The following is an 11,016-nucleotide window of genomic DNA, read 5'->3' on the forward strand; positions in this document are numbered from 1 at the left end:
ACTTTTTTCGAAATTAATTCGATTTTTATATAAAAATATGAATAATTGTTTTGAGAATAGTTGTAATTATTGTGTGGTAGTTTGTGATTACTGTTTGACTATTGTGTGGCATTTTTTAAATAAAATAACGAGAATATATTAAAATTTTTGTAATTTGAATGGATAATATGGATATTTTGTATAAATCCGTCGGCCAAAATCTGTGTAAATGGATTTTACATGAAGTCTCATAGAAAATAATAATAATAATATTTATTAATATTAATTCATTAGTAATTTTAATATTTATTTATAATTAAAATTATAATTTTTTTACTGATTTTATTTTATTATTATTATTATTATTATTATTATTATTATAAATATTTGTTATTAAAAATATTTCAAAAAAAAATGAAATATATATATATATAGAAAGTTGAGAAAGTAGAATTGAGTAAATCCAACAAAAATAGTATGAATGTCTATTATCGCGTTCATGAGAATAAGTATTCTCATTTTAACGGAGCGTTTTCATTCTAAAAACTTTAGCAAACAAAATAATAGAATGAAATTAGAAATGTCCATTCCACACTCGCCTCCTTACATTCTAGTCTCATCAATATTTATCAGTGAAACGGGTTAATCCTACCGATATTCACAATAAAAAATAATATTTTTCATAGATGACTTAAATAATATTTTTCATAGATGACTCAAATAAGCGAACGATGCAATCTTGGAGCCCCGTTTCACAACCAAATATAATACTATATATTAATTAAAATATTAATACTTTATTTATTTATCTCTTTTTTCTATATTTAAAATCTCATGTTTGAAAAAAGGAAACATATTTCTTCCATTTATACACAGATCTTTTTTCGAGGATGTCGAAATCGCCATGGGGGAACATCGGTGCTTGGGCCGCCGAGGCCGAACGGGAGGAGGCGGAGGAGCGCGAGGCCGCCCAGAAGGCCTCCGCTATCTTTTCGGCGGGGCAGCCGGCAGGGGGCGCCGGCTTCCCCAGTCTGAAGGATGCTGTCAGCAACAAGCAGAAGAAGAAGACCAAGATGACCTTGCAAGAGTTCACGATGCAGTCTAGCTACGGCGCCGGCTCCGGTACCAGCCGCGGATTGACTCATGAGGAAATGATCCGGCTCCCAACGGGGCCGAAGGAGCGCTCCGCGGAGGAAATGCAATACGGAAGATTGGGTGGTGGGTTTTCAAACTACGGGAACCGGCCGGGGTCTATTGGATCTGGGCCGAGAATGGATCGTGGACGAGATTATGAGGGCGGTGGGAGATCTTATGGATTCGAGGACGAGAATCTGAGGGGACGGAATCAAGCTAGGGTTTCGGATTTCAATCCCGTGCAACAGCCCTCGCGAGCTGATGGGGTTGACAATTGGGCTTCGATGAAAAAATCCCTGCCCGATTACCATTCGGGTGCAACTCATTCCGTAGGTAAGTACAGTTCTCTGGGCGGAAATACGGGTGGTGGCGGGTCACGTGCCGATGATGTTGATAGTTGGGCTTCTATGAAGAAGCCCATTTCTCTATCCCAACAACAGCAATCTAGATCATCGAGTTTCGGATCAGGCTTCTCGAGGCCTGACACCGAACGTTGGACGCGGAATGAAGCGCATAGGTTGGTCTTGGAATCTCCAAAAGATGAGGCAGAGGTGGTGACGAAAGCTAATAAACCAAACCCGTTTGGCACGGCGAGACCTAGGGAAGAGGTGTTGGCGGTGAAAGGATTGGATTGGAAGAAACTGGATATGGATTTGGAAGTGAAGAAGCAGCCGCATTCCACTAGCGGAAGCAGGCCAGCTAGTTCTCATTCAAGTAGGCCTCAAAGCTCGCATTCAAGCAGGTCTGAAGTGCCGGAGTCGCTGTTGCCGGGAATGGCTGAAGGGACGGTGAAGCAGAAACCAAAGGTGAACCCATTTGGGGATGCGAAGCCCAGAGAAGTTTTGCTTGAGGAGAAAGGCTTGGATTGGAAGAAGATTGACCTTGACTTGGAGCATCGACGAATTGATAGGTGATTGCCCAATGTTTCTTCCATTGTGCTTTTCATTACTGGAGCAGTATGTCCCTTTTATGCTTTGTGCACGATTTTTGCCATTAATGCATGTCATTTTCCCAGATTCTGGACGATATGTCACTTGCTAATTTGCTATTAAGGAAAGACACTGTTTTTTAATGAAATAAGTATTAGTTCAGTTTGGCCCAAGTTGTTCGGGGCTTAATGACTCAGATCTTCATGCTTGCCACCATGCATTTAGTTTCTTTGTAGTCCATTCGAAAGTTATTTTTAAGTTGCCCTATTTATTTGTTTCTTTATAAGAATTTTTTTCTAACTATAAACCTATCCCAGCACGTTGCTGTTCTTTTAAATTTTGCTAGCTTGTTTTGTTTCGATGCACCACTCTGCCTCATAGAGTTTTGTATGTTTGGTTGTGTTGTGGATTAAGAGTATATGAGTATGAAGAAGATTACAAATATTAACTTTTTTCTTTCGTAACTTGTACATTCTAACTTCTGAGTGTGTTGGACAAAAAGACAGTTGGCATCCTTAGTTACATTGTGCTGATAGCTGTTACACACATTGTCATGTATTCTCCTATTATTAGTCTTTTAGCTTCTTAGTCAGTTAGTTGACCAACACTCACTTCTTGTACATATATAAATGGACACTGTGAGAAATGTAATTCATTCTTCTTTAATAAAAAAAGAAAACTCTTTCATTTTTCCTGAGATCGAGAGCGGTTCATCTCTTTAACGTTCTTCATTATCCTTGATCGATCTATGATTACACAATTTGTGTGTACTTTAACAATAGCACAAGGATTTAAAAGTATGAGTAAAAGGAAATGTTATTGATAGTTGAAGGTATGATAAATTTCAGGCCTCAAACTGAAGAAGAAAAGAATTTGAAGGAAAAAATTGAGCAGTTGACTAACGAATTGCAACAAAAATTGGGGAAAGATCAAACTGGTGTGAGTGAAATCATACTTCAAAAGCAGCAGGAATTGGACCTTCTGGTCCGTCAATTGGATGACAGAGTTCGTTATAGTCAGAAAGGCTTTGAGAGGCATGGTTCTGGAGCTGGTAGAGGTGCTGGATTTCATGATCGGCCTCCTTCTCGGCCTGGAGCACCTGATGCAGGTGCTGGTCTCCATGATCGACCTCTTACAATGCGTGACGCGTACGAGGAACACAGAACTGGCTACCCTCAGAGACCTCATTCTCGGCCTGGTTTGTTTGAGGATTCTAGAGCTAGCTATACGGATAGAGCTCCACCACAGGCAGGAACATACGAAGACCCCAGAGTTGGATATTCTGAGAGACCTCCTTCCCGGCCTGGAGCATACGAAGACCCTCATTCTGGCTTTTCTGAAAGACCCCATTCCAGGTCTGGAGTCTATGAAAATCCTAGAGTTGGCAATCCCGAGAGAGCTTCCTTCACTCCTGGACCATATCAAGAGCAAAGAACTATTGAGTATGGTGAGGGACCTCGTTCACATGGCACCATGAATTCGTGGGGAAGGCCGAGGGATGACAGAAGGGCTACACAAGGTGGTGGTGGAAGAGGATTTTTGGGCAACAGAGATGTGGAGAGGTACTTGAATATTTCATCTTTTATGTTTCAGACTCTCTTTTATGGTTTTTATCATAGATAAAATAAACTTTATGGATCAGACTTTCTTACTTACATAGCTTAAGTTGACATTTTTTCTTATTTGAGCTCTCTCTGAGCTTAGATTAGGAAATCGTTATCAATGTCCTGAAATATTATCTGTTGTGATTTTTAATGATTAAACTCTGTTAATAATATGTTACAGTGATAATGCTAGAGTTTTATAGATCTTATCGAATATTTGGGCAGTAGGCTGAAATTTGTTAATAGGAACACAATACCATTTACTGAACCATTTTGTAGACAATTGTGTGGTACACTCCATGGGAAACAGTAAATGAACTATCCACATGGTCAGTTTTGGAGGTTGTGGTGAGTGGGCAGTAGGCTGAAATTCTCATGCTAATGTGAACAAACGATTTGCCGTTTGTTGAACCATTATGTAGACGATTGTGTGGTACACTCCGTGTGGAGTAGTGAATGAACTATCTAGGTACTTGGTTTTGGAAGTTAGGTTGAATTACTTACGTATTGTTACGAGAAAGTATGTATATTTCTTGGATGTATATTTCTTTGGCATAGTGGCTAGTGGTATTCTTGATGTATTCTTCATGATCTCGTGCTTCAGATAACTGCCCTACATCATGCAAATGTGATTAATGCTGGTCATTTTGTTTTCTGGCAGGTCGGGATCAAGGTGGTGATTTTCTTTTACTGTGAATTCTTCCAAGTTATCTTCTGCTTTAACATCTGACCTTTTGGAATTCTAATATATGCATTGGCACCTTAAATTTTTTTTGTTCTCCGAATTTTGTTGTGAAAAATGGAGCTAGAATTATAGAATGCTACCTCAAAAGATGTTATCTTTAATTGTTGCATCGTGAACTTTCGATGATGCATGAAAGTACTCTCTTTACCTCCTATCTTTATGTTGTTAGCAACTCTGTCGAAATGCGTACTCTGCCGGTTGACCTATCGATTTGTTTTATTTTATTGTAGTTGTTGCATTCTGCTTTGTATTAATCGATTATTCATCTTTTTTCTCATTTTCCTATTTAGATAAATTTTATTGTAGGTAGATGAGCTCTGTTTGTTTTTCAGATAAAATACACACAAACATAAGTTGAGAAGGAAACGAAGGCTAAGTAGCATGTTATGTTTCCCGCTAACTATTCGTACGTCACATGAATCAACATTTCTAATTATTGTTTTACACTGATACTACAAAAACTTAAGCTTTAAAAATGAAGTCTTAAATCAACTATAATCAATGTAATATAATCCAAACTGCCCTACTCACAGCAAGATTAACAAGCTTTTTAAAGTGTGAGACTTTGATTGATTGTGACGGAATTTAATAGGTTGAGAAGTGTTAATTACGTCATTTTTGTGTTGAATTATTGAATATTCGTTGGTTATATTTTTATTATCTGATTTGTTAGAGGATGGACAAAAGTTGATGTAAGGAAAATCTTATAGAGATTTTAGGGATTTTATTTTATAATATTTATGCTTATATGAAATTATTATTTCTCATTATGGATTTATCTAAATTAATTTTATAAGATTTGTAAATTTGAATAAGAGGAAAAAAGGACTAAATTGGAATATAAGATGATTGAACAAGATTTCAAAAGCAACAAAATACAAAATAAAGAAAATAAATTATTTTTATATTTTATTATCTTCAAAATATTGATGTTTTGGAAGAAAATTTGGGCAAATCTTGAAAAAGATGAAGCCTCACATTTTAAAAATTAAATCTATACGATCTTATCAACAATTTTTGAACTTGACACGAACTTTAAAGATGTGGAGCACTAGGTTTATTAAGTGAAGGAGTAGGTCTCATGTGAGATCGTCTCACGAATCTTAATCTGTGAGACAGGTCAATCCTATTCATATTCACAATAAAAATTAATACTCTTAACATAAAAAATAATATTTTTCATGAATGACCCAAATAAGAGATCCGTCTCACGAATACGACCTGTGATACCGTCTCACATAAGTTTTTGCCTAAGTGAAGGTAAAAGAATCATGAAGAAGAGTATGCAAAAGGCGTGAAAAAGAAGAGAGATGCAGAGACGTGAAAGAATTGAAAGAAATGAGAGAAAGGATGAAAGGAAAGAACTAAGAAATGAGCAGAAGTGAAGAAAAAAACAGGGAAGAAGAAGAAGAAGAACACAGAAAGAAGATCTTTCAAAAGGAAAAACGAGGAGGAAGACCTCAATATGTTAAAATCACTTAAAATTCTTCTTATTCCTTCATGATTATGTTTTCTCCTGTGAATTTAAACATGAGTTTTCACTTTTGTTTTGAATTTATGGAGTAGAATTTTATAGACTAAGAGCACGATAGAGTCGAGACAAGTTACTTTTTATGTTTTGAGTTTGATTCAATTTTATTATTTATTTTAATTCATTGATTGATATCGTTTATCACGTGTTCTTTTAATATGACCAATTAAATTGAATATTTGTTAATTAATCTAAAACTGGAAGGTGACATATTAATATTTGCTTCACTACATCAATCAACACACAATCTTAACATGATATCAAAACTCAAGTTCAATCGTTATGTGTTGGATTGTCTATAGTTGGGTTACCCGTTTTATCTATAATTAGATCATTTGCCAACTTTTCACTAGACGAGTATCTTGCACAGGTGGCAAGAAAGCCTGCTCTCACCACGATTACGGTGCACGAAACCCTATGTAAATGGATGGGGAGAGGAATATTAGATTATATCTAGTTTTTTTTTTTTTTACTTTTTAATAAAATGTAATAATATCTAGATTTTCTTTTGATTTCACATGTTTACGCAAAACTCTTAACATAGAAATATATGTAAGCATATACGTGTGTTTTCATATTATGGGTCAAATGTCGCCTCCAAATTGTTAAATGCGCAAAAAAAGGTAAATTTTTCTGTATAAAATTTAAACGGATTTGGTAACATTTATTTTTTTGAGTGGTGGCAGTCCAACGATGGGTAGGCTTTTAGTACAATAAATTTGCTTATTTTGTTTTAGACTTATTTCACCGGACGAGTGAGTCTCATGTGAGATTGCACGGATCTTAATTTGTGAAACGAGTTAACCATAACGATATTCACAATAAAAAATAATACTCTTAGCATAAAAAATAATACTTTTTCATGGATGATCCAAATAAGATATCCGTCTCACAAAAACGATCCGTGAGACCGTCTCACACAAGTTTTTTGTTTTCACTAGACATCTTTTACATAATGTTGAAAATTAATGACGTGACATGATATATTATGACATGGTATTGAATATTTCCACCATGTCAACTCCATGTCTGCATTCCGATGAAATAAAAAAATAATCAATTTTCTGCATACCAACTTTGACATGTTAGAAAATGAAAATAAAAACTAACACAAATTAAAGAATTAAATTGACTGTTTTTTTTTTAAAAAAATATCAAGTTCTAATATTTGACATGTTTTAAATTTTAAAATCACTATTTTATTACACACATCATGAATTATCTTTTCTAACCCCAAACTTCTATATAATTCAAATTCACCATTTATATTTTGATTAAAAAAATCAAAATTTGATTTGAAAATTATCATTTTTTTTTCCATACATTTTCTTTTTCATTTTGGAAGATTTTATATGGGCGACCCAACTATTCAAATACCTTTCTCTGATTCAACTTTCAATCCAAATACAATCTTAATTATTAATAAATTAATAAACGATGGATTAAAAATTTCAACCAATACAATGTAACAAAAAACCATTATGGATTTGAATTCTATAACTTTAAATACTTGAGACAGCTGCATCCAAATAGTTACGACAAAAACTTGTGTGAGACGGTCTCACGGGTCGTATTTTGTGATACAAATATCTATTTGAGTCATTCATGGAAACATATTACATTTTATGCTACAAGTATTACTTTTTATTGTGAATATGGGTAGGATTGACCCGTCTCACAGATAAATATTCGTGAGACCGTCTCACAAGAGACCTACTCAATAGTTATACCTCAAGCATTTTGATCAGGTTTTATTATTGAAAAACATAAAAAAAAAAAATAGAGGTCCAATTTGTCAAAAAGTGGTTTTATTATATCTGTTCTTAAATTTGCCAACATTTTTTAATTTTGAAAAAATATATAAATTTTAATACAGTGGAGGGTGATACAAGTGAGATTATGAAGTGAAATAACTTCCATCAATTCAAGGCATCATAACAATACAAGCATGATTGAACGAAGGGAAGAATTCAAGCACGAAGAAAATAGGATTTTTAAAAGTTTTAAGTGGGAAAATATCTATAATAAATTTTTAAATTTGAAATAGCATTTTTATTATTATATTTTTTTAGATTGGAGTCTAAATTTCCTACCTTATGTGTAGGATCGAGTGATTTTTGTTTTTTTATCAAAATTATAGCTGATGATAATAATAATATAACTTTAGTTTTTTAAACAGTTAGACTTCAATTACTCTCTCAGTAAGCCAATTATTACAATCCAAAAAATCTCTCTGTCAATATTTATACTCTTTAGTTTTTGCAATGTATGAAAATCGAATATCACACTTGCACTCTTTAGTTTTCGCATTATATGAAAATCGAATATGTGATTTTGATTTTAATATCAATTATTATATCAAATTGTTGTCACTTTACTAAAAGTTTTTTCCGATGATAAAGCTGTAATTCTAATATTTTAAATCATCTTCTTGAAAAAAATGAAAATGATGTGATATTATCAAGATAAACAAATATAAATTTTATAGCAGTTTCGAGCAATTCCAAGGTATCATAACAATTCAAGCGAAGATCGATTGAATCGAAGAATGAAAATTCAAAGTGAGTCGAATAAATTTATCATATTATTTGATAATGAGCCATGTTTATTTTGTTAAATAAAATTTAGGCCCTAATTGATGATTAAGCCTAAGATTTGTTGATTTTTATATTTTCGTATTCATTTATGATGTAATTTTTATGGGCTTGCTTAAAATTTAATTTAAACCCATGGTGTATCGTTAGCATAGAGTTTATAATCTAGAAACATTGTTGCACGAGATGGTGAACGATTGAGGTGTTCTAGAGGGAGGTGAATAAACATCTCATAAAATTTTTCTTATTCCAAATGATTGATAACTTTTACTGGTGTTAATAGCAGAAGTATGATATCAACCTTCAGAGATCAACAGAAAATTGACACCTAGATGATAACACAAATAAAGATTATTTAAATATAAACAACACTAAATGATCTCTATTTTTTTTTTTTTTTTTGATAAAAACTCGTCTAAATATTTTTCAGCGAAACTCTCTGTAAGTAGCAGATGATAAATTGTGAGTGTAAAATGTGAGTGATTGTTGACCTTTTATTGATGATTTCTAACATTCAGATCTGAACGATTATAAATGAATCGTACTAATGTTATCAATGCAATCATACAATTTGTCATGTGTCATTTGTTTTGGTCCAAAATTAGAATAAATTCTTATGACACGACAATCAAACATTCAGAATATATTTTTTAAAAATAGAATGCTGAACATTCTCTGAATGTCTGATTTGTTGTAATTATGCTTCATTAAACGGGGAAGCAAATTTGATATCATAAATTACCGTAGACATTTTTCAGTAGTCTGAAAATAATCAGTAAAGCTTGTCCAGTCAGTTTGATACATCTTGGTAAATAATCAGATACTGAGTATAAGTTTTCTGCTAAACTTTGCAGTTACTGAATTTCCAAGTGTGCTGAATTTTAATATGATCAAACTTATTTCTCAAAACGAACACATACCAAAACTTAAATATTCCAACATAATCAATAAAAATTGTGTATTTTTCCTCTAAAGAGTTTTATTATTATTTATTGAAGATATCAAATTTATCGAAATGTGATTTTTGTACAATTGACCTAATATCCTAATGTATTTGCGTGCATGGCATATGTCATCTACTATACCTATACGAATGTTTATACATCTCTATAGGTACAAGGGATGGGTCAAAGTGTCATGTCCTAAGATTCTTGTCTCAATTATGAATATGTCAACGAAGAATCATATATCGAAGTTTGTGATTGAATTAGCAATTAGTTGGAGTTCTTGTCAAATTATCTAGTTATTATCATTTGATTTTTTTTATTTTTCATGTCATATTTTAAAATTAAATGTATTTTTTGTTTTTTTATGTGTCTTACTTGATGTTTATGTTATAGAACACTTTGATAATTTAAAATACTATTCTCATGCCCATTGAATGAAGTTTTTCAAACTATGTCATGTAAAGAACAATTAGATTAACGGATAGAAATTACTCGATTAGGGGCACGAATTCGAGTTCGGGTGTATATCAGCCTACACATGAGTCAGAATTTCGACATCTTTTGCACATATATGCAAGAGATTGAAAATTTTTATTGTGTATTAGCTGTTTAATTTTTATCGTGTGAGTTTGTAATTTAGTTTCAAAGATAATGAGTAATTATCGTTACAGAACTTATTATTATAAGAGTAAGTAACTTGTGAGACGGTCTCACGCATTTATTTTTATAAGACAAATTGACATGATCCATATCTGCAATGAAAAATAGTACTTTTGACATAAAAAAATAATTTTCAAGAGTCGAAAAATAGTCTCACAAGATTGATATGTGATACCATCTCATGCTAATTTTTTGTTAGTACAATCCACCAAACATTAAATTTACAAACTTATCTACGTTAAAAACTTGTGCATTATGCCATTTGGTGTGTGAATATAAAATGGATGCATCGGTTTACAAATAATCATTTTTTAAAATATATTTTATTAAATAGAAATTAATTAAGTATTTTTGAAAAGAAGAATAAGTTTTGCGTTGGATAAATGTAAAAAAGAAGAAGATATTTTTTTATTATTTAAAGAGAAATTAGAGAAAAAGCTCAAAAAATAATATTTATTTTTGGCTTTCCAGGAATTATCTTTTCGGAAAAGAAATGATTTTTTTTTGGTCAAATACATGTTTTTTAATTTCGAATTCTCTTTCAAAATTCATTCAAATTAAACTTAATCAGTTATATATTATTAGTATAAATTCGAAATTATAATTATATATGTTTAATTCTTGTGATTTTGGTAAATATTCATTTGTCACATTTAGGTCTTAATATCATATATTTCAATTTTTGGAATTAAAAATTTAAATCTTTTTTTTATCTAAAATGCTGATGTATCATTATATATATGTTAGTCACACACACTTCATTAATATCATCTAAGCAACAATATAAAAATATTAAAGTAAAAATAAAATAAAATTTGACAATATTGAAAATTTGAAATACAAATAGAAAAATATATAATAACAAAAGTATAATTTTCCAAAATAATAATGAC

At 32.1% G+C, this 11,016-nt stretch overlaps 1 protein-coding gene across 1 annotated transcript; it reads left to right on the forward strand.

Moving 5' to 3' along the window:
* Positions 1–815: 815 nt before the first annotated feature.
* Positions 816–4,517, forward strand: LOC140837120 (eukaryotic translation initiation factor 4B2-like). Its single transcript, XM_073203139.1, has 3 exons — positions 816–2,023; positions 2,891–3,604; positions 4,308–4,517. Exons 1-3 carry the CDS (start codon positions 870–872, stop codon positions 4,324–4,326), a joined length of 1,887 nt encoding a protein of 628 aa, XP_073059240.1. The 5' UTR covers positions 816–869; the 3' UTR covers positions 4,327–4,517.
* The last annotated feature ends 6,499 nt before the right edge of the window (positions 4,518–11,016 follow it).

The sequence above is a fragment of the Primulina eburnea genome, chromosome 7 (assembly GCF_022965805.1).
Source record: "Primulina eburnea isolate SZY01 chromosome 7, ASM2296580v1, whole genome shotgun sequence".
NCBI classification, from domain to species: Eukaryota; Viridiplantae; Streptophyta; class Magnoliopsida; order Lamiales; family Gesneriaceae; genus Primulina; species Primulina eburnea.